At 46.5% G+C, this 24,013-nt stretch overlaps 1 protein-coding gene across 1 annotated transcript in view; it reads left to right on the forward strand.

Annotated features, from left to right (window-relative positions):
• Positions 1-22,655, forward strand: part of LOC129693429 (adhesion G protein-coupled receptor E1-like) — a 93,205-nt gene extending 70,550 nt beyond the window's left edge. Inside the window, exons 11-16 of the mRNA XM_055630256.1 lie at positions 4,542-4,762; positions 8,070-8,136; positions 9,363-9,454; positions 12,326-12,494; positions 19,809-19,898; positions 21,169-22,655. Coding sequence (XP_055486231.1) covers positions 4,542-4,762; positions 8,070-8,136; positions 9,363-9,454; positions 12,326-12,494; positions 19,809-19,898; positions 21,169-21,201 — 672 coding nt within the window. The 3' untranslated portion in view covers positions 21,202-22,655. The remainder of the gene's footprint in view (positions 1-4,541; positions 4,763-8,069; positions 8,137-9,362; positions 9,455-12,325; positions 12,495-19,808; positions 19,899-21,168) is intronic.
• The last annotated feature ends 1,358 nt before the right edge of the window (positions 22,656-24,013 follow it).

Raw genomic sequence — 24,013 nt, forward strand, 5'->3', positions numbered from 1 at the left:
GCCATCGAGGAGCAAGTGTTGTTGCAATCTGGACTGATTGTGGTCTGGTGATGAGGATGTTGTGAATCAATATAAATGACAAACCTTACAGGACGTCATCCAGCACAGAAACAGACCAACAGAAGTCATAAGTTCTGGATGTCAGATGTGGGAGGTCATGGTGTTGGATGGCCCTCCAGACGTCCACATCTGCACCAGGTGCAGCGAGATGGGGCTCCTAAGGGACCGTATTAGGATCCTGGAGCAGCAGCTAGATGACCTCTGTCTGATCAGGGAGAGTGAGGAGGTCATAGAGGGGAGTTATAGGGAGGTGGTCACTCCAAAACCACGGGAGAGAGACATGTGGGTCACGCTAAGGAAGGGCAAGGGGCAGAGGCAGGAACGAGTGAGTACTCCAATGTCGGTACACCTCGCAAATAAGTACTCCTGTTTGAGTACGGATGGGGGTGACAGCCTACCCGGGGGTAGCGACAGCGGACGGGCCTCCAGCACAGAGACCGGCCCGGTTGCTCCAAAAGGTAGGGGAAAAGAAGAGGGCAATAGTAATTGGGGACTCTATTGTTAGGGGGTCGGATAGGCGTTTCTGTGGACGCAGTCGGGAGACCAGGATGGTGGTCTGCCTCCCTGGTGCCAAGGTCTCGGACGTGTCTCAACGCATCCAAGATATCCTTAAATCAGAGGGAGAGGAGCCTGAGGTCGTGGTACATATAGGTACCAATGACATAGGTAAAAAAAGGGAAGAGGTCCTGAAGGGAGGATTTAGGGAGTTGGGAGGAGAGTTAAGAAAAAGGACCAAAAAGGTAACAATCTCAGGATTACTGCCTGTGCCACGCGACAGTGAGAGTAGGAATGGAGCGAGGTGGAGGATAAATGCGTGGCTGAAAGACTGGTGCAGAGGGCAGGGATTCAAGTTCCTGGATCATTGGGACTTCTTTTGGGGAAGGTGGGACCTGTACAGAAAGGATGGGTTGCACTTGAACCCGAGGGGGACCAATATCCTAGCGGGGAAATTTGCAAAGGCTGCTGGGGAGACTTTAAACTAGAATGGTTGGGGCGAGGGACTCAAATAGCGAAAGCTAGTAGACAGAATGGGAGGCAGGAAGCAGAAAAGGGAAGCACTCGGACACAAGAGGAGAAAGAAAAAAAAGGAAATAAACAGAGAATAAGAGACGGGGGGTTTCTTAAATGTGCATATTTTAATGCTAGGAGCATTGTAAGAAAGGTGGATGAGCTTAGAGTCTGGATAGACACCTGGAAGTATGATGTTGTGGCGATCAGTGAAACGTGGTTGCAGGAGGGCTGTGATTGGAAACTAAATATTCCAGGATTTCGTTGCTTCAGGTGTGATAGAATTGGAGGGGCAAGAGGTGGAGGTGTTGCATTGCTAGTCAGGGAAGATATTACGGCAGTGCTTTGGCAGGATAGATTGGAGGGCTCATCTAGGGAGGCTATTTGGGTGGAATTGAGAAGTGGGAAAGGTGTAGCAACACTTATAGGGGTGTATTATAGACCGCCAAACGGGGAACGAGAATTGGAAGAGCAAATATGTAAGGAGATAGCAGATATTAGTAGTAAGCACAAGGTAGTGATTGTGGGAGATTTCAACTTTCCACACATAGACTGGGAAACACATTCTGTAAATGGGCTGGATGGGTTGGAGTTTGTAAAATGTGTGCAGGATAGTTTTTTGCAGCAATACATAGAGGTACCTACTAGAGGAGGGGCAGTGCTGGACCTCCTGTTAGGAAATGAGACGGGACAGGTGGCGGAGGTATGCGTTGGGGAGCACTTCGGGTCCAGTGATCACAATACCATTAGTTTCAATATAATTATGGAGAGGGTCAGAACTGGACCTAGGGTTGAGATTTTTGATTGGAGAAAGGCTAACTTTGATGAGATGCGAGATGATTTAAAAGGAGTGAACTGGGACATTTTGTTTTATGGGAAAGATGTAGAAGAGAAATGGAGGACATTTAAAGGGGAAATTTTAAGAGTACAGAATCTTTAGTTCCTGTTCGGTTGAAAGGAAACAGTAAAAATTGGAAAGAGCCATGGTTTTCAAGGGAAATTGGACATCTTGTTCGGAAAAAGAGGGAGATCTACAATAATTATAGGCAGCATGAAGTAAATGAGGTGCTTGAGTATAAGGAATGTAAAAATAATCTTAAGAAAGAAATTAGAAAAGCTAAAAGAAGATATGAGGTTGCTTTGGAAATTAAATCCAAAGGGTTTCTACAGCTATATTAATAGCAAAAGGATAACGAGGGATAAAATTGGTCCATTGGAGAGACAGAGTGGACAGTTATCTGCAGAGCCAAAAGAGATGGGGGAGATATTGAATAATCTTTTTTCTTCGGTATTCACCAAGGAGAAGGATATTGAATTATGTGAGGTAAGGGAAACTAGTAGAGTAGCTATGGATACTATGAGGTTCAAAGTAAAAGAAGTACTGACACTTTTGAAAAATATAAAAGTGGATAAGTCTCCAGCCCCTGACAGGATATTCCCTAGGACATTGAGGGAAGTTAGTGTAGAAATAGCCGGGGCTATGACAGAAATATTTCAAATGTCATTAGAAACGGGAATAGCCCCCGAGGATTGGCGTACTGCGCATGTTGTTCCATTGTTTAAAAAGGGTTCTAAGAGTAAACCTAGCAATTATAGACCTGTTAGTTTGACTTCAGTGGTGGGCAAATTAATGGAAAAGATACTTAGAGATAATATATATAAGCATCTAGATAAACAGGGTCTGATTAGGAACAGTCAACATGGATTTGTGCCTGGAAGGTCATGTTTGACTAATCTTGAATTTTTTGAAGAGGTTACTAGGGAAATTGACGAGGGTAAGGCAGTGGATGTTGTCTATATGGACTTTAGTAAGGCCTTTGACAAGGTTCCTCATGGAAGGTTGGTTAAGAAGGTTCAACTGTTGGGTATAAATGCAGGAATAGCAAGATGGATTCAACAGTGGCTGAATGGGAGAAGCCAGAGGGTAATGGTGGATGGCTGTTTATCGGGTTGGAGGCAGGTGACTAGTGGGGTGCCTCAGGGATCTGTGTTGGGTCCTTTGTTGTTTGTCATGTACATCAATGATCTGGATGAAGGTGTGGTAAATTGGTTTAGTAAGTATGCAGATGATACCAATATAGGGGTGTTGTGGATAATGAAGAGGATTTCCAAAGTCTACAGAGTGATTAAGGCCATTTGGAAAAATGGGCTGAAAGATGGCAGATGGAGTTTAATGCTGATAAATGTGAGGTGCTACACCTTGGCAGGACAAATCAAAATAGGACGTACATGGTAAATGGTAGGGAATTGAAGAATACAGTTGAACAGAGGGATCTGGGTATAACCGTGCATAGTTCCTTGAAGGTGGAATCTCATATAGATAGGGTGGTAAAGAAAGCTTTTGGTATGCTAGCCTTTATAAATCAGAGCATTGAGTATAGAAGCTGGGATGTAATGTTAAAATTGTACAAGGCATTGGTGAGACCAAATCTGGAGTATGGTGTACAATTTAAGTCGCCCAATTATAGGAAGGATGTTAACAAAATAGAGAGAGTACAGAGGAGATTTACTAGAATGTTGCCTGGGTTTCAACAACTAAGTTACAGAGATAGGTTGAATAAGTTAGGTCTTTATTCTCTGGAGCGCAGAAGGTTGAGGGGGGACTTGATAGAGGTCTTTAAAATGATGAGAGGGATAGACAGAGTTGATGTGGACAAGCTTTTCCCTTTGAGAATAGGGAGGATTCAAACAAGAGGACATGACTTCAGAATTAAGGGACAGAAGTTTAGGGGTAATATGAGGGGGAACTTCTTTACTCAGAGAGTGGTAGCGGTGTGGAATGAGCTTCCAGTGGAAGTGGTGGAGGCAGGTTCATTGGTATCATTTAAAAATAAATTGGATAGGCATATGGATGAGAAGGGAATGGATGGTTATGGTATGAGTGCAGGCAGGTGGGACTAAGGGGAAAAAAAATTTGTTCGGCACGGACTTGTAGGGCCGAGATGGCCTGTTTCCGTGCTGTAATTGTTATATGGTTATATGGTATAATGAAAATAGTGAGTGCATTGATGCTGTCTCCAGAATTCAACATAATGGAGTTGCCACTTTGGAGGGCACCAAACAGTATCCATGCTACGTTAGAAATGGAGCAAGGCAGTTAGTCTAACTTGAGTGGGCAGTGAAATGTATCTTCGTACCAATGCATTATCCCTTCTATCCCTTATCATTTATCCACACACTGTGAATGGCTCACGGTGTACAGATTCAATTGTAATCATGTATTGTCTTTCTGCTGGCTGGTTAGCATGTAACAAAAGCTTTTCACGGTACCTCAGTACTCGTGACAATAAACTAAACTGAAACTGCTGTGTACAAGTGTCTTGGCCCAGTGCACTGATCCAGTGTAATGCCCAGTATACCAAACCAATATACGCAGGCCCAGTATATTGACCAAGTGAACCAGCCAGTGTACCACCCTGTGCAGCCCAGCTCAGGCTCATTAATTCCTTGTTGTTCTCTTACATCACTTCCAGACTCTTTGTGCCGTCATCGCTGGATTCCTGCATTATTTCTTCCTGGCCTGTTTTTCCTGGATGCTCCTGGAAGGTGTGCAGCTTTACCTCATGCTGGTGAAAGTCTTCAATGCAAAGAGTATGAGACCAACGTACATGTACTTGTTTGGCTACGGTTGCCCCCTGATTATTGTTGGCATCTCAGCAGCCGTGTATTCCCAGGGATATGGAACAAAGGAGCAGTAAGTATGAAAACTATAGTGAAAACTACCTATTCCCCTCATGATGTCATACACCTCCACAACATCACCCCTCTCCCTCCTGAATTTCAAGGAATAAAGATCTAGCCTGCTCAACCATTCTCTACAGCTCAGGGCCTCGAGTGCCAACACCTCACCACACAGGTGAGATGCTGCAAGGCTGAAGGGTGTGCCTCTATTCAAGAAGGGCTCGAAGGAAGAGAGTATTCTGAGGGATAGGATATATATGCATTAGACAGGGGCTAATCAGGGCTAGTCAGCGTGATTAGGTACATGGAAGTGTGTGACTTACCAATCTAATTAAATTTTGAAGTAATCAAAGAGGTTGAGAAGGGCAAAGCCATAGACATTGTCTACATTGGCTTCAGTAAGAGATTTGATGAGGTTCCGCATGGTAGGCTGCACTGGATCATTAGATCATATGGGATCCAGGGAGAGCCAACTGACTGAATAGAGAATTAACTGTGTGAAAGGAAGCAGAGGGTGATGGTGGAAGGTTATCATTCAGAATGGAGGTCTGTGACTAGTGGCATGCCAGAGAATTGTGAAGGCGTGATGAGTAAGTTTGTAGATGACACTAAACTGTGTGATATAATACATAGCGAAGATGTTTATTAAAAAAATGCAGTGGTACAAGCCATTGGTACAAGATATTTAGAGTATTGTGTTCAGTTTTGGTCACCTGATCTCACAAAAGATCTCCTTTATATTCAGCCTGTGGTGGGTGCCTGGTACTTTGTGCAGGGGAGGTGGTGGAAGCAGATATGATAGCATGTTTAATGGGCATTGAAACACATACACGAGAAGATAGGGAATGGTGGGATACGGACCATGTGCAGACAGATGAGAATGTTTATGTTTTCATCATGATATGAGCAGTGAAGGTCTCTTTCAGTGATGTGTTGTTCTTTGTTCAATGTTTTATGTCCTTGCCAACGTATGTATCCATCTACAATACCATCATGCCATTTGCCTGCCTAGTACCGTATCCATCTAGGCCTAGCCTATTTATTTACTACAAACAAAGGTCCCAGCACCTATAACTATGGTGCAACACTTTATATACTGTACACCCAGTCAGAAACACCTCATTCACCATTACCCTCTGCATCCTATCACCAAGCACAATGTGGCTCCAGTATATGCCCCAGACAGAGTCAGAGTCATAGGGTGATACAGTGTGGAATCAGGCCCTTCGGCCCAACTCCCCATACACCGGCCAACAATGTCCCAGCTACAATAGTCCCACTTGCCTGCGACCTATGTACTGAAGTCTTCGGGATGCTCTGCACCTTAATCTTCTGAATCAGCCCACCATGTAGGGCTTTGTCAAATGTCTTGCTAAAGTCCATATGGGCAACATCTTCTGCCCTGCTTCATCAATCTCTGTTGCCTCCTCGAAAAACCCCATCACAATTTCCCCACACAAATACATGCTGATCAAACCTAACCATTCCTGCCTTTACAAATATTTTCTGTCCCTCAGAACTCCCTCCAATATGTTCCCAACCACTGACACAAGGTTCACTCGCCTATACTTATCTGGCTTACCCCTTCTGCCCTAAAATGAAATCTTCTTGCGGTCAAAGCAACATAGTTTGCCTTCCTGACTGCCCCCTGCACCAGCACATTAACTTCCAGTGGTTTGTCAACATAGAAAATAGATGCAGGAGTAGGCCATTCGGCCATTCGAGCCAGCACCGCCATTCAATATGAGCATAGCTGATCATCCAGAATCAGTACCCCATCCCTGCTTTCTCCCCATATCCCTTCATTCCATTAGCTCTAAGACCTATATCCAACTCTCCCTTGAATACATCCAGTGAATTGGCCTCCACTGCCTTTTGTAGCAGAGAATGCCATGAATTCACAACTCTCTGGATGAAAAAGTTTTTCCTCATCTCAGTCCTAAATGGCCTACCTCCTTTTCTTAAACTGTGACCCCTGGTTCTGGAATCCCCAAACATCTGGAATATTTTTCCTGGATCTAGCCTGTCCAATCCCTTAAGAATTATATATAAGATTCCATCTCATCCTTCTAAATTCCAGGGAATATAAGCCCAGTCGATTCAATCTTTCATCATATATCAGTCCTGCCATCCCGGGAATTAACCTGGTGAACCTACACTGCACTCCCTCTATAGAATGTCCTTTCTCAAATTAGGAGGCCAAAACTGCACATGGTACACCATGGCCCTGTACAACTGCTGTAGAGTCAACTTGCTCCTATGCTCAAATCCGCTCGCTATGAAGGCCAACATGCCTTTTGCTTTCTTCACGGCCTGCTGTACCTGCATGCTTTCTTTCAGTAACTGATGTACAAGGACACCCAGGTCTCGTTGCACCTCACCTTCTCCTAATCTGACACCATTCAGATAATCTGCTTTCTTGTTTTTGCCAACAAAGTGGATAACCTCACATTTATCCACATTATACTGCTTCTGCTATGCATCTGCCCACTCACCCAACCTATTCAAGGCACCCTGCAGCCTCATAGCATCCCCCTCGCAGGTCACACTGCTACCGAGATGTGTGTCATACACAAACTTGGAGATGTTACATTTAATTCCTTTGTCTAAATCGTTGATATATATTGTATATTGTAAATATAGTCTACCAGGGATGGAGCAAGAGCTTTCACCAACAGCCCCAACTTGTCCTCAAGGAGGTCACACGTGGCCTCTCTCCGGCTCAGGGGGAGGTGAGTTGGGGTGGGATAGGGAGACTGAGAGGCAGATACGAGGGGTGCAGTGGAGATGGATGGGGTAAGGTCACTGAACAATCGTCAAGGGAAAGAATATAGCTAAAAATTTTAAAGCCCTTCCCCAGCCATAACTTCCTGCACAAAGACCAATAGGCTCGAGGCTCTCGACCATGGGAGAACAAAGAAGGGAAGAGATTGAACTTTTTTTTGCCTTCCATCACAGTGAGGAATGTGGGGGAGTCACTGTGGTGGATGTTTATGTTAAAATGTATTTTGTGTGTCTTGGTGCTTTTTATTGGTATGACTGTATGGCAAATCAAATTCCTCGTATATTGCAAAACATACTTGGCTAATAATATAATGATTATGAAGACCAACAGTGCCAAGCTGGGTCCACACAGAATTGAGTGAGATAGCAATGTACCCATGATGGGAGTAGTCGATTCCTGCCGAACCTCACACATGGCAGGGAGGCTGTCTGAGCAGCAATGTTACTGGTGTGGGAACATTCCTGTACGTGTGTGCGCAAAGTGTAAGCATTTTACAGTGTCATTTGGAAATAACATTTTTTTACTCTTTCCCCAGTTGTTGGTTGGATCTAAATTCGGGATTTATCTCGGCTTTCCTGGCTCCGGTCTGTGTGATTATTCTGGTAAGTTTGGAAAAATATGAAACAGAGATTGTCTGTTGAATTCAGAATGTAAGCTGATAGGTTTTGGAACCACTAATGATGATAGGACGTCAACCATGAATGGCAGGTCGGAGGAACAGAAAGGCCTTGGAGCATTAACCTGTGCTGTAATCTTGGGTATTAATATTTAGCAGTATCGGATTGGATGACATTTCTCCAAAGAGCATTGGTAAAGATTATGTCTTTATCACTGGTTTTCGTGATAAATCTTTAGACTGTCCATAAATATTTGTAGATTCACAATGCATATGAGAAGATTTGAAGTCATCCACTCAGTGCTGATGCAACACTACGGTAATATCTACATCACTGTCTTTTTGCCCACCTACTGACTTGTGGCGGAGAGGCATGCACTGGGGACGATCTCCGCAGAGGCACAGATGTGGCACAGGCTGTGGCAAAGCGATGGCAGAACTTCGTCTGACACACCAGCGAACAAACTGTCTTTTAAAAATGATTGTTGAGGATCAATGTAGAGGCAAACATGGCCAAATGTAACTATTTATGCACTGCTAGATGTTTCTATGACAATGGAAATGCATTAAAGATAACATCTGCTGCAGTTGTATAGTGCCCTAGTGAGACCACACCTGGAGTATTGTGTGCCGTATTGGTCCCCTATGTGTATTTGAGGAAGGACATTCTTGCTATTGAGGGAGTGCAGCGTAGGTTCAAAGGGTTAATTCCCAGGATGGCGGGACTGTCATGTGCTGAGAGAATGGAGCGGCTGGGCTTGTATAATCTGGAGTTTAGAAGGATGAGAGGGGTTCTTATTGAAACATATAAGATTATTAAGGGTTTGAACACGCTAGAGGCAGGAAACATGTACCCGATGTTGGGGGAGTCCAGAACCAGGGGCCACAGTGTAAGAAGGGGTAATCCATTTAGAACCGAGAGGAGGAAACACTTTTTCTCACAGAAAGTTGTGAGTGTGGAATTCTCTGCCTCAGAGGGCAGTGGAGGCCGGTTCTCTGGATACTTTCAAGAGAGAGCTAGATAGGGCTCTTAAAGATAGCGGAGTCAGGGGATATTGGAAGAAGGCAGAAACAAGCTACTGATTGGGGATGATCAGCCATGATCACATTGAATGGCTGGCTCCCTACACCTATTGTCTATTATCAAGAAAATATTATTTCAATAAACCACTGTCTTAATCGGAATAATGTGGCTTTTTCTTTTCTTGGAAGGTCAATGGAGGATTTTTTATTATGACTGTGTTGAAACTGGCTGAAAAGTTTTCAAGTGTCAATCCTGATATGGGCCAGTTGAAGAAAATCAGGTGAGAACAACTAGTGTGGCTGCTGGTACCTTCGTTGGTTGATACGGTATCCAGGTCATGCAAATGGCCAGCACTTGTCCCACTCCCATCCTTTTCCCATTATTCCCATGAAGCTGCTGATGCTGATGCACCACATGAACGTTCTGCCATCGACGCACTCCGCAACAACCCAGATTGGGTTATCAAACCCGCTGACAAGGGAGATGCCGTGGTAGTCTGGCGCGCCGATCTCTACAAAGCTGAGGCCACTCGCCAACTCTCGGACACCTCCTCCTACTTACCCCTGGACCATGACCCCACCGACGAGCACCAGGCCACCATCTCCAGCACCATCACCGACTTCATCCACTCCAATGCCCTACCCGACCGAGCCTCCAACCTCATCGTTCCCCAGCCCCGCACAGCCCGATTTTACCTTCTCCCTAAAATCCACAAACCTGACTGTCCCGGAAGACCCATTGTCTCTGCCTGTTCGTGCCCCACCGAACTCATTTCCAAATACCTTGACTCCATCCTATCACCCTTGGTTAAATCCCTCCCTACCTATGTTCAAGACACCTCAGACACTCTCCGTCGTCTCCGCGCATTCCATTCTCTAGGCCCTCACCCCCTCATCTTCACCATGGACGTCCAGTCACTCTACACCTCCATCCCCCACCACAATGGTCTCAAAGCCCTCCGGTTCTTCCTCGACCAGAGAAGCAACCTATACCCAGCCACTGACACTCTCCTCCGCCTAGCGGAGCTGGTCCTTACCCTCAATAACTTCACGTTCGACTCCTCCCATTTCCTCCAAATACAAGGCGTAGCTATGGGCACACGCATGGGCCCCAGCTATGCCTGCCTATTTGTCGGTTACGTCGAGCAATCCTTGTTCAATACATACCAGGGCCCCATCCCCGACCTCTACCTCCGCTACATCGACGACTGCTTTGGTGCCACCTCCTGCACCCGCACACAACTGACTGACTTCATCCACTTCACCACTAACTTCCATCCGGCACTCAAATACACCTGGACCATTTCCGACACTTCCCTACCATTCCTTGACCTCACTATCTCCATTGCAGGTGATAGACTTCTGACCGACATCCACTATAAACCCACTGACTCCCATGGCTATCTGGACTACACTTCTTCCCACCCTGCTTCCTGTAAGGACTCCATCCCCTACTCCCAATTCCTCCGTCTACGCCGCATCTGCTCCACGGATGAGGCGTTCCACACCAGGACATCTGAAATGTCCTCATTATTCAGGGAACGGGGGTTCCCCTCCTCCACCATAAATGAGGCTCGCACCAGGGTCTCTTCCATACCCCGCAACACTGCTCTCTCTCCCCATCCCCCCACTAGCAACAAGGGCAGAGTCCCCCTAGTCCTCACCTTTCACCCCACCAGCCGTCACATACAAAAGGTAATCCTCCGTCACTTTCGCCACCTCCAACGTGACCCCACCACTCGCCACATCTTCCCATCTCCCCCCATATCTGCCTTCCGCAAAGACCGCTCCCTCCATAACTCCCTTGTCAATTCTTCCCTTCCCTCTCATACCACCCCCTCCCCGGGCACTTTCCCTTGCAACCGCAAGAGATGCAACACTTGTCCCTTTACCTCCCCCCTCGACTCCGTTCAAGGACCCAAGCAATCGTTCCAGGTGCGACAGAGGTTTACCTGCATCTCCTCCAACCTCATCTATTGCATCCGCTGCTCTAGATGTCAGCAGATCTATATCGGTGAGACCAAGCGGAGGTTGGGCGATCGTTTCGCCGAACACCTCCGCTCGGTCCGCAATAACCAAGCTGACCTCCCGGTGGCTCAGCACTTCAACTCCCCCTCCCACTCCGTCTCCGACCTCTCTGTCCTGGGTCTCCTCCATGGCCACAGCGAGCAGCACCGGAAATTGGAGGAACAGCACCTCATATTCCGTTTGGGGAGCCTGCATCCTGGGGGCATGAACATCGAATTCTCCCAATTTTGTTAGTCCTTGCTGTCTCCTCCCCTCCTCAGTCCCCCTGCTGTCTCCTCCCATCCCCCAGCCTTCGGGCTCCTCCTCCTTTTTCCTTTCTTGTCCCCGCCCCCGATCAGTCTGAAGAAGGGTTTCGGCCCGAAACGTTGCCTATTTCCTTCGCTCCATAGATGCTGCTGCACCCGCTGAGTTTCTCCAGCTTTTTTGTGTACCTTCGATTCTCCAGCATCTGCAGTTCCTTCTTAAAAGCTGCTGATGCTGACAGGTCCTAGAGTCATACCGCATGGAAACAGGCCCTTTGGTCCAACTCGTCCATGCTGACCAACATGCCCCATCTAAGCCATTCCCGTTTGCTGTTCTGATTTGGGATTCACGCATTGATAGCTGGGCCCTTTCCAAACTTACCAAAAGGGGAAATAACATCAGGCATATACAGTGGACCAGATAGAGGGAACTGTCAGCTCCAGGGTCATAGGTTAGGTATCACACGTGGAAGGTCAATCATGTGAATCACTCAGTTGCAATTCCTGTCCTGTTATCTGTCGAGGTTTCTGAACGTGTTTAGGGGGTGGGCATTCTCTGGTTACACATCAGTGTGAGAAGGAATCAGCTTTGTATTATTCTGTTTGAAACAAACATTTCTCAGCAGACGCCAACATAATCATTTTTTCTTTTCCAATAAATCCTTTGACGTTTGGTGTGCCACAAGTCATGGCTCACTTATTGTATCAGCTGACTGGCTGATATCTCTATCGCTGCAGTCTGTGCATTTAAGTCAACACAAATAATTGAAAGAGAGAGGATCTAGAAGCAGCAGGAAGTTTATATTGCACCTTAAAGTATGCGCTGTAGTGAGTGACACAAAGTATTGTGTTGCATTCAGCTTCTCGTGCCTCTTGTTTTAGGGTCTTTACCTTCACTGCTGTCGCTCAGCTCTGCCTCCTGGGATGTACTTGGATATTTGGCATGTTGCACTTCCAGAAGGAAACAATTGTCATGACCTACATCTTCACTGTGATCAACAGCTTGCAAGGAATGTTCATCTTCATCCTGCACTGCCTCCTTAACAAGCAGGTAAGTCCCCTTGAATTTGTTCAGCAACGTTCACTCAAACAGTATGTAGATGGCCAACTAGAGAGAGGGCAATGCTGGACCTTCCATTGGGGAATGAGACTGGGCAAGTGACTGGCCTGTGTGGGCGAGCACGTTGTGATCAGTCACCAGGATTATGGACATCTAGCCAACGGTATAGCCATGGGCATTCACATAGGTCCCAGCTATGCCTGCCTTTATTGACAGCTGCAGGACTAATAAGGTTATCATAGAAGGGGATTTTAACTTTCCAAATATTAACTGGGAATATCATAGTGCAAAAGGTTTAGACAGGGTAGAATTGGTCAAAAGTATTCAGGAACATTTCTTCCGGCAATATAAAGAGAGCCCTTCTCCAGAGAAGGCAACGCTTGATCTGGTCTTCAGAAATTGAAATGGACAAGTGGATGAAGTGTTCATGGATGAGCCTTTTGAGACCAGCAGTCATTGTCTATTAGGTTTACATTAGTTAAGGATAGAGACCAGGTGGGCCCACGAATTAAAATCCTAAATAGGGGCAAGGCCAACATTGAAGGTATCATCATCATCATCCTCATCATCATCATCCTTTATTGTCATCTTACAAAGCAACAGTTGTACAGTGCAAAATGAGAAGACGTTTCCCAGGGAATACCGGAGCATCGCACATTAAACTTAAACATTTCACGCATAAAAATAAAAACAATTAAAAAAAACAATCCAGTTCCTGATAAAACAGTACCAATAGTTAAATAAAAGTGCAGGTAAAAACAGCAACATTAAAATACAAGTAAAAAGTCATAAAATGTCCAGGGCAGCTGATTTAAGTGGCCAGAGCCAGTGCCAGAGTTATTACTCAGTGCCAGTTATTAAATTGTCAGTGCAAAGCAGCAGAATCAGGCGGAATGACTGTTTAGCAGCCTCACAGCCTGTGGAAGGAAGCTATTTAGCAGTCTGGTTGTCCGGACTTTGATGCTACGGTATCTCTTTCCTGATGGCAGGAGATCTAGATGTGTGTGGAGGGGTTGGAGTCTGTCCTTTGCTATGCTCAGTGCTTTTTTCAGGCAGCGGCTCTGGAACAGTTCTTGTACCGAGGGTAGGGAGACGCCAATGATCCTCACTGCTCCCCTCACTATCCTCTGCAGAGACTTCCTGTCTGAGCAATTACCGTTGGAGTATCACGTGTTCATGCAGTACGTGAGTACAGACTCCACGGTGCCCCTGTAAAACGTCCTGAGGATGTTGGTGGGGAGTGAGGCCTGTTTGAGTTTCCTCAGGTAGTGCAGTCGCTGATGGGCCCTAGTGAAAAGCAACAAGACAGGCACCAACATAAAAGTTAACATAAACATCCACCACAGTGGATTCCCCATTCCTCACTGTGATGGAAGGCAATAAAGTTCAATCTTCTTCCTCTTTATTTTCCCGCGGTCGGGGCAGACAAACCATCCGCAATCGGGGCGATCACAGCCGACGATCGAAGCCCCCGTCGGGTTGATCGAAACTCCCGCTCCGGGGCGGTTGAAAGGCTTAAGGGCAGCATTATGGTCGAAGAGGTATGAAGGTAGACAAATATCCCGGGCCTGATCAGATTTATGCAAGGACACTGTGAGAAGCTAGAGAAGAAATTGCAGGAGCCCAGGCTGAGATTTACGGTTTGTCATTAAATACAGGAAAGGTGCCAAATGACAGGAACATGGCAAATGTTGAGCCTCTTTTTAAGAAGGGCTGCAGAGAAAAGCCAGGTAACTACAGGCCAGTGACTAACATGTGTGGTTGGCAAGAGAGTATTTCGAGGGATGATATACATGCATTGAGATGACAGGGGCTGATTAGGGATAAGCAGCATGATTTTGTACGTGGGATATCATGTCTCACAAATCTGATTTTTGCAGATGTAACCAACAAGTTTGATGAGGTCAGAGCTGTAAACATTGTACATATGGATTTCGGCAAGGCATTCAACAAGGTTCCGCATGGTAGGCTGCTCTTGAAGGTTAGATCAACTTGGATCGAAGGAGAGCTAGCTGACTGAATAGAAAACTGGCTTTGGGGAAGGAAGCAGAGGGTGGCAGGGGATTCCACAAATTCACAACTCTCTGGGTGAAAAGGTTTTTTCTCACCTCAGTCCAAAATGGCTTCCCCTTTATTCTAAGACTGTGGCCCCTGGTTCTGGATGACCAAAATTAGAAACATTTTTCCTGCATTTAGCTTGTCCAGTCCTTTTATAATTTTATATACTAAAGTTATTTATAGTTTAAAGTTTTAAAGTTTTTTAAAGTAAATAAGGTGGGGGGGGGGGGGTCTAATGGGATAGTCAAGGACAGAGTTAAAGGGAAAGCGAGTAAAGGATAGTTAATGACCCCAGAATTAACGGGAAAGAAAGCCCACAAAGGGATAGGAGTGTATGGCCAAGTGTAATAGGGATCGATGTGAAAGGTGAGATGCGTAAGGAATTAAAAGCATTGTATTTGAATGCGCAAAGTATAAGGAGTAAAGTAGATGAGCTTGAGGCTCAGTTAGAGGTTGGTAGATATGACATTGTGGGGATTACTGAGACGTGGCTGTAGGAGCATCGGGCCTGGGAACTTAATATTCATGGTTATACATCCTATAGAAAGGACAGGCAGGTGGGCAGAGGAGGGGAGGGGGGGTGTAGCTCTGCTGGTGAGGGATGGAATTCAGTCCCTTGCGAAGGAAGACATAGGGTCTGGCGAGATAGAGTCACTGTGGATTGAATTGAGGAATTGCAGAGTCAAGAAGACACTAATTGGTGTTATCTACAGATAGATAGATAGATAGAATCTCTATTTGCCACACGACCAGGGTAGCCCGGATGTAGGGTGTACATTGCAGCAGGAGTTAAAGCTGGCATGTAACAAAGGTAATGCCACTGTGGTGATGGGGGATTTCAATTTGCAGGTAGTCTGGGAAAATCAGGTTGGTTCAGGACCCCAAGAAAGAGAGTTTGTAGAGTGCCTCCGAGATGGATTCTTAGAGTAGCTTGTAATGGAGCCTACCAGAGAAAAGGCAATTCTGGATTTAGTGTTGTCCAATGAACCAGATTTGATAAGAGATCTCGAGGTAAAGGAACCGCTTGGAGGTAATGATCATAATATGATTAGTTTTAAACTGTAATTTGAGAAGGAGAAGGTTAAATCGGAAGTGTCAAAGATGCAATTGAACAAAGGGGACTATGAAGGCATGAGAGAGGAGCTGGCCAAGGTAGACTGGAAAGGGATCCTAGCAGGAATGACGGTGGAACACCAATGGCAGAATTATCTGGGCATAATCCGGAAGACACAGGAATATTTCATTCCAAATAGGAAGAAAGATTATAAGGGGAGTAGGAGGCAACCGTGTTAGGGATAGAATAAAACTAAAAGAAAAGATGTATAACACAGCAAAGAGTAGTCGGAAGCTATAAGGATTGGGAAACTTTCATAGGACAACAGAAGGAAACAAAATGGGCAATACAGGCTGAAAAGATGAAGTACGAGGGGAAGCTGGCCAGGAATATAAAGAAGGACAGTAAAAGCTTCTTTTGATATGTTAAGGGAAAAAGAGTAGCAAAATCAGATGTGGGTCCCTTGAAGGCAGACACGGGTAAAATTATTACGAGGAACAAGGAAATGGCAGAGGAGTTGAACAGGTACTTTGGATCTGTGTTCACTAAGTAAATCTCCCAGAAGGAGGTTAGTGGAGGACAGAGGATCAAAGGGGGTAGAGGAACTTTGGCGAGAAATAGTATTGGGTAGGCTAATGGGAGTTTAGGATGAGTCTTATAGAAACATAAAATTATAAAAGGGCTGGACAAGCTAGATGCAGGAAAAATGTTCCGAATGTTGGGCGAGTCCAGAACCAGGGGCCACAGTCTTAGAAAAAAGGGGAGGTTATTTAAGACGGAGGTGAGAAAAAACGTTTTCACCCAGAGAGTTCTGAATTTGTGGAATTCCCTGCCACAGAGGGCAGTGGAGGCCAAACCACTGGATGGATTTAAGAGAGTTAGATACTTTAGGGGATATTGGAATCTAGGGATATGGGGAGAAGGCAGGCACGGGTTATTGATAGGGGACGATCAGCCATGATCACAATGAATGGGCGGTGCTGGCTCGAAGGGCCAAATGGCCTCCTCCTGCACTTATTTTCTCTGTTTCTATAAGATCCCCCTCATCCTCCTAAACTCCAGTTAATACAAGCCTAGCCTTTTCAATCTTTCCTCATATGACAGTCCCGCCATCCCAGGGATCAATCTTGTGAATCTACGCTGCACTGCCTCAATCACAAGGATGTCCTTCCTCAAATTAGGAGACCAAAACTGGACACAATACTCCAGATGTGGTCTCACCAGAGCCCTATACAACTGCAGAAGAACCACTTTACTCCTATACTGAAATCCTCTTGTTATGAAGGCCAACATTCCATTAGCTTTCTTCACTGCCTGCTGTACCTGCACGCCAATTTTCAGTGACTGGTGTACATGGACGCCCAGGTCTCGCTGCACCTCCCCCTTGCCTAAACTAACAGCATTGAGATAATAATCTGCCCCCTTGTTTTTACCGCCAAAGTGGATAACCTCACATTTATCAATATTATACTGCATCTGCCACGCATCTGCCCACTCACCCTGCAACATCCAAACATCCTCTTCACAGTTCGCACTGCCACCCAGCTTTGTGTCATCCGCAAACTTGCTAGTGTTGCTCCTAATTCCCTCTTCCAAATCAATGATATATATGGTAAACAGTTGGGGCCCCATCACCGAGCCTTGCGGCCTTATGCAGGTCCCTCTCCGTACCTTCTAAATGCAGTTATAGTACTGCCTATTCTGACAGTTCATACAATATAACCAACACCTTCTGTGTGATAAAATTGCCCCTGAGGTTTGTATTAAATCTTGCCCCTCTCGCATTAAATGTGTTCCTTTCATGTTCTTGATTTCCCTCCCCTGGTACAAGTCTGTGAATTCACCCTCATTCCCCTCATAATTTTATCCACCTGTAGAAGATCACCCTCTCCAGCCTGTGCTCCAAGGAATAAAGTCCTAGCCTGACAACCTCTTGCTATTTCTCACCCCACTCAAGTTCTAGCAATATCCTCACAAATCTTCTCTGCATTCTTTCCAGCTGAGTGACCTCCTTCCTAGAGCAGGGTGGCCAAAACTGAAAACAGTACAGTGTGGCCTCACCAACATGTACAACTTTAACATAATGTTCCAACTTCTATACTCAATACCATGACTGTTGAAGTCCTTCACCACCCTATCTCCTTTCAACTTTACCCTTCTCACCTTAAAGCTCTGCCCTCTAGTATTTGATTTTACCCTCCTAGGAGAAAGTTTCTGACGGTCTGCACTATATATGCCTCTTATTATTTTATATACATCTATCAGGTCTCCCCACAACCTCCAGCAAAAAAAACAAGCAATGTCTGTCCTACCTCTCCCTGTAGCAAATACCTCCTAATCCGGGCATCTTTCATGTAAACCTCCTTTGCACATTTTACAAAGCCTCCACATCCTTTGTGTAATGGGGAGGCAAGAAAATGCACACAATACTCCAAACGCTGCCTCACCAAAGTCTAATAAAGCTACCTGACCAAGTGTATCCAATGACATGATATGATATGCCATTTATTGTCATTATACATGTACAATGAGATTAAAAGCAGCTCGTACTCAGTGCATACATATAATTTAGTACAAAAAACAAGAAACAGAAAACAAAACAAAAGGGAGAGGGGGGGGGGGGATAGGTGCACAATTCTGCGGCGCTATATACATATCTATAAAGGCAAAATGGTGAAGGATGAATAGGTAATATTCTTAGGTAGATGTTTAAAGATTATATTAAATATTGAAAAAATGTTTTTTAAAAAATGTTAAAAATTACAGTTACAATACACATTACAGTTCCAAATTTCAGTACGTGGATAGAATAGATGGAAGTCCGGGTGTTGGGCTGTGAAGTCAGTGCATGTGTGAATTAAGAGTAGTAATGACTTTCGGAAAACAACTATTCCTAAGTCGATTTGTCCTAGATTTGATGCACCTATAGCGCCTTCCAGAGGGCAGCAGGTCGAACAGTCCAAACGCAGGATGGGAGCTGTCCTTGATGATATTCTTTGCCGTGCTAAGGCAGCGGGAGGTGTAAATATCCATCAGGGAGGGGAGGGGGCAACCAATGATCTTCTGTGCTGTCCTAGTTACCCTCTGAAGCCTCTCCCTGTCTGCCATGGTGCAGCTGCCGTACCATGCTGTAATGCAGTATGTCAGCAGGCTCTCGATGGACGAGCGGTAGAAGGTCAGCAGCAGGTTAGAGTCCAGGTTGTGCTTCCTGAGGACCCTCAGGAAGTGCAGCCGCTGCTGAGCCTTCTTGATGACCGCTGTCGTGATGTCCGTCCAGGAGATGTCAGCAGCGATATGGACGCCGAGAAACCGTAAGGTGTTGACCCTCTCCACACACTCGCCGTTGATATGTAGGGGGGCTAAGTCGGTGCTGTGCCTCCTGAAGTCGACAATGAGCTCTTTTGTTTTCCTGGTGTTCAGAGCCAGGTTGTTTTCTGAGCACCAGGTTGTCAACTTCAGGACTTCCTCTCTGTAGGCTGCCTCGTCTCCCTTTGAAATAAGTCCGACTACAGTAGTGTCGTCAGCAAATTTGACGATACCATTGTTGTTGTGGGCCGGACTACAGTCGTAGGTGTAGAGACAGTATAAGAGGGGGCTTAGCACACAGCCCTGTGGGGAGCCGGTACTCAACCTGCGAGTGGAGGAGAGGTGGGGGCCGAGTCTCACAGACTGGGGCCGGCCCCCACCTCTCCTCCATTGTGGAAACCAAGGGAAAAATTGGTGCCCACTGGTTGGCATGGATATCGTGGGCCGAATGGCCTGTTTCATATTTCTTAGACACCATGACAATGATGGACAACATTATTGACCACAATATCTACACAACTGAATCTACACACAGAGGAATCTGTAGATGCCACAGAGTTCCAGGGTCTGGCAGATATTAGCAACCACTGGGCCACCAATATCGAGTTCAGTTGTGGAACTGAGAACGGTGTCAGGTGCAGGGTGGAATCTGGAGCAGGAGCTTCCTGGGTGGTGAGGCTGACAAATCCACTCACTGCAGGTAATGCTGGAGTGACCCTTTGTCCTGGTGCTGATCACTTGCCTTCTGCTTTGGCAATGAGAGTGAGGTAGCCAGAAGCCGGCAGTTCGGGCCCTGGATTGTGATCTCCATGGACAGCCCTGGTGTAATGGCCACTGGCAATGGTGTGGACAGGATTGTAAACACTCCATGTCACCTTGTCTTTCAGGTGAGGGATGAGTACGCCAACTACTTCCACCGTTTCTACCAATTGAAGAAAGACTCAAAATACTCTGAGTTTTCAACTTCTTCGACGCAGGTATGGTAACGATTAGTCTAGTGCCGGGTCTGTCATGGGGGAGTGATTGTACTCATGTACAGTGTGATGTGACTGGATAGCACAGAAACTACATTTCTCACTACATCTCTGTACACGTGACTATAATAAGGATTAGTACCAGGACTTGTACCCATTAAGTGGCCTGTGTTCACCTGTATCTCTTACTGATGGGCTGTTTTCACCAGTATCCGCTTCGGGAAAACCTGAATCTTCCAGAATCAATCTTGATTGACAGAATTGAAAGATGCAGCAGGACAGGCCCTTCGGCCCACCGATTTCACACTGACCATCAGTCACCCATTGATACTATATTCTATGTTATCCCATTTGCGCATCCACTCCCTACACACTAAGGGCAAATTGACAGCGGCCAATTAACCAACATGTCTTTGGGTAGGGGAGAAAAGTGGAGCATCGGAGGAAACCCATGCAGTCACAGGAAGAAAATCCAAATTTCACACAGACAGCACCCGAGGTCAGGATCGAACCCGGGTCTCTGACACTGAGGCAGCAGCTCTACCCGCTGCATTGCTGTGCCTCCCTGGTCATTGTTGTTTTCTTTTACCAGGGATCTGCAGCACGTTCTCTGACACCCACAATGTCACCTTGTCCTGTGGCTGTTGGAGTAAGGGGCTCACTCCATCCGCACACCACCCTACAATTGTACACAAGTCTGCACTCACCCACCCATATCCCAATGAACCTGACCAATGCTCCACTCATTGGCCCGGCCATGGCCCACACGGCCTAGAACAGGTTACACTGTCGTGCTACACAGCATCACCAGCCATTCCCCACACATTAGCCCATACACTGCCTCCCACACACCCACATACAAACCTGCATCATTGTCCATATATCCACCCACTCAGTGTCACACATGCTGACACACACACTCCCCACACTCGCTCACACACCCCCCCGCAAACTGTAAACATGTCCCCCAAATATTCATCCTACACCTTGGCCACTCACTGCACCCAAAAACCCGCACACCAAGACACTCGCTCCCCTCACCCTTTGCCCCCCATCTATCTCCTCAGACAGCCCCAGGTGCAGTGGTCTGTGTTGGCTCTCATGGTGTTGCCTGCTGTGCCATGGTGGGGGTTGGCAGGGTTGATGTGCTGGTGTCCTGCTCGTGAGAACATTAGGTCTCTGCTGCCTCAGCCAAAGCCAGCAGGTGCCCTGGCCCCGACAAGCTGCCACGTGGTTAGTTTCTGATCCCGATGTCTTGTCTGCTTCCTTACAGGGCCTGAAAAGCGTTCATGAGACGGGAATGTGATTGAAAGCACGAGAGCTCTGCAGAGCTGGCTACAGCTGCTTCTAAAGCGAGAGACACAGAGCACAAGAGCAACAGCGCACTGACTCTCTTTGCTTGGGACTGTAACTCGCCTCTCCACTGGGACTATCCCATTGCTGCTGCCACCCTCTCCCCATTCTTACCTCCATCGCTCTGTTTCAATCTGCTACAAACTTCAGAAGAAAGAGGTGAGAAGTTGCAGCTGAGAGTTGAGCTGCTTTAGCTCTCTACTTCTATTGAGCATGTACATAGCAGGAGTTCATAGCTTCTACATTGTTGAACAGACTGTCCAATAATAAGCACGGTAGCATCTAGCCTGGATTCTGGGGAACGGAAGAGTTGCCTTTCACTTCAAGCACCTCCTTGGGCAGATGGGATGATGTCCGTCTGGCTTTAAGGTTGTTTGATTTGGTGATCCTCTATTTGTTGGCTATTGGACAGTGGTTGGCAAGGTGACAAACCAGGATTCAGCCATCGGAAGGTGAGCACGGGCAGCACAGGTCAATGAGTTGGGAAGGAGTTTGCTTGGGGTCCAACATGGGCAGGGTGGATGTCTAGCAGGTTTAGAGTTGAGTTAGTGTTCAATGCATCCAATGACTGCCCTGCCCTTGGCTAGATGTGGCCCTGGAGCTCAGCTAGCGTTTGTAAGCTGGCAGAGAGTGTGTCCCAGACTGGCTTTTGCCTGCTGTTGGGTTGGTGACACAATATGATGACAAGAGTGCATGTGAGCTACAAACCCATTCCCCATCGCCGCCCATCATTATTTGGAGCTTTTCAAGAGCCAACAAAAAGCAGGTTGTAAATGCCACTGCCAACCACATCTCCTGATTGGTTTGGGACATGTGAGGCACAGATGAGCTTCTCTCTCTAGCCAGTGTCGAGGGTGAAAAGCCGAAGGGTAATAAAGCTTGAACAGGACCCACCGGTCACCAGGTGAGATGCCAGAGTCTGGGCCAGGCTGCTGCTCAGCCCTGAGTCAGGCCCAGTGCAAGTTCCTCAGCAGAGAATCAGCACGAGGCAGCCGTCACACGGGACCCCATCTCCTCCCGGTTCCCTCCAGCCCCTCGGCACCAGCTAATAGCCGCCACCATTGAGTGATACCCACCACCATCTCACCACCACATTATCTGGGTGGAGTGGTTCATGGATGGACCTCCCATTGTCACCCTCCCAAAGACAGTGTGGGACGGAACACTCAACCCTGCCTTTGCCTGAGGCTGATGAATGAAAATGCAGCCAGTGCTGAGCACGGCTGTGGTTCCCAGTGCCCCGGGTTTGCCCTGTAACTGCCGCAGGTGAGACAAAGGAGGTTTCACCGGCTCATACGGAGGAAGCAGGAAGGGAAAGCTGGTTACACCTTGTTACTGTGTACTGATACGTAGAAATGCAAAATGTTTTAATATGCCAGGCCTTTATTGAATAAAATATCATCTTGATCTGTGGGTCTTGTTAATATGTTCACAGTCCTCATATTAATAATTATTTCTCATAACTTGTAAGAAGGTGTGGTCTAAATGTGAAATATTCAAAGTGTTCCTGAGTGAGGGCGGTTTAGACCAAATGTGCCTTTGAAACCCATGGTTACGGGAAGGCAGGAGAATGGGGATGAAAGAGAAAAATTGACCAGTCATGATTGAATGACAGAGTAGAGTTGATGGGCTGAATGGCCTAATTCTTCTCCAATGTCTTATGGTCTTATGCCCTGGGGAACAAGAAGTCATTCCTAAAACCCAGGACTGAGATTCCTTCCTGCACTTGGCCACATGCATCAATTATTCAGAACTTGCTAGAACATTTGTGGTTGGTGAACACTGTCTACACCACCGTCTACAGAGTGTCGACTGTCTAGACCAATGTACACCTGTCTACACAGTTAGTGCCCACTGTCTTGCTAGTGAGGGAGTGCAGCGTAGGTTCACAAGGTTAATTCCCGGGATGGCGGAACTGTCATATGCTGAGAGAATGCAGCGGCTGGGCTTGTATACTCTAGAGTTTAGAAGGATAAGAGGATATCTTATTTAAACATATAAGATTGTTAAGGGTTTGGACACTCTAGAGGCAGGAAACATGTTCCCAATGTTGGGGGAGCCCAGAACCAAGGGCCACAGTTTAAGAATAAGGGGTAAGCCAATTAGTACGGAGACAAGGAAACACTTTTTCTCTCAGAGTTGTGAGTCTGTGGAATTCTCTGCCTCGGAGGGCGGTGTAGGCCGGTTCTCTTGATACTTTCAAGAGAGAGCTCGATAGGGCTCTTAAAGATAGTGGAGTCAGGGGACATGGGGAGAAGGCAAGAACGAGGTGCTGATTGGAGATGATCAGCCATGATCACGTTGAATGGTGGTGCTGCCTCGAAGGGCCGAATGGTCTACTCCTGCAACTATTGTCTATTGTCTTTCTAAAGCCTCCACATTCTACCAACAGTTTGTTAACCAGAATGCACAAAATACTCCAAGTATGCCCAAATACGGTAAATCCACAATAGACACAAAATGCTAGAGTAACTCAGCGAGAGAGGCTGCATCTCTGCATCTCTGGAGAGAAGGAATGCAAGACATGTTGGGTCAAGACCCTGTTTCAGACCGAGTGAGGGGAGAGGGAGTCCAGACATATGGTGGGGTAAGGTGTGACAATGACAGATCAAACAGACAATGATAAAGAAGTAGAATGGTTCATTATTAGCTGAGGGGAAGTTAACATGGAGGCATACAATCAGTAAAATTAATCAGGAGGACAGTGAGACTTGTGGGAGAACTAGAGTGTGGGAGGGAGGGAGAGAGAGGGAAAGCAAGGGTTG

The sequence above is a fragment of the Leucoraja erinacea genome, unplaced genomic scaffold (assembly GCF_028641065.1).
Source record: "Leucoraja erinacea ecotype New England unplaced genomic scaffold, Leri_hhj_1 Leri_292S, whole genome shotgun sequence".
In the NCBI taxonomy this organism is placed as follows: domain Eukaryota; kingdom Metazoa; phylum Chordata; class Chondrichthyes; order Rajiformes; family Rajidae; genus Leucoraja; species Leucoraja erinaceus.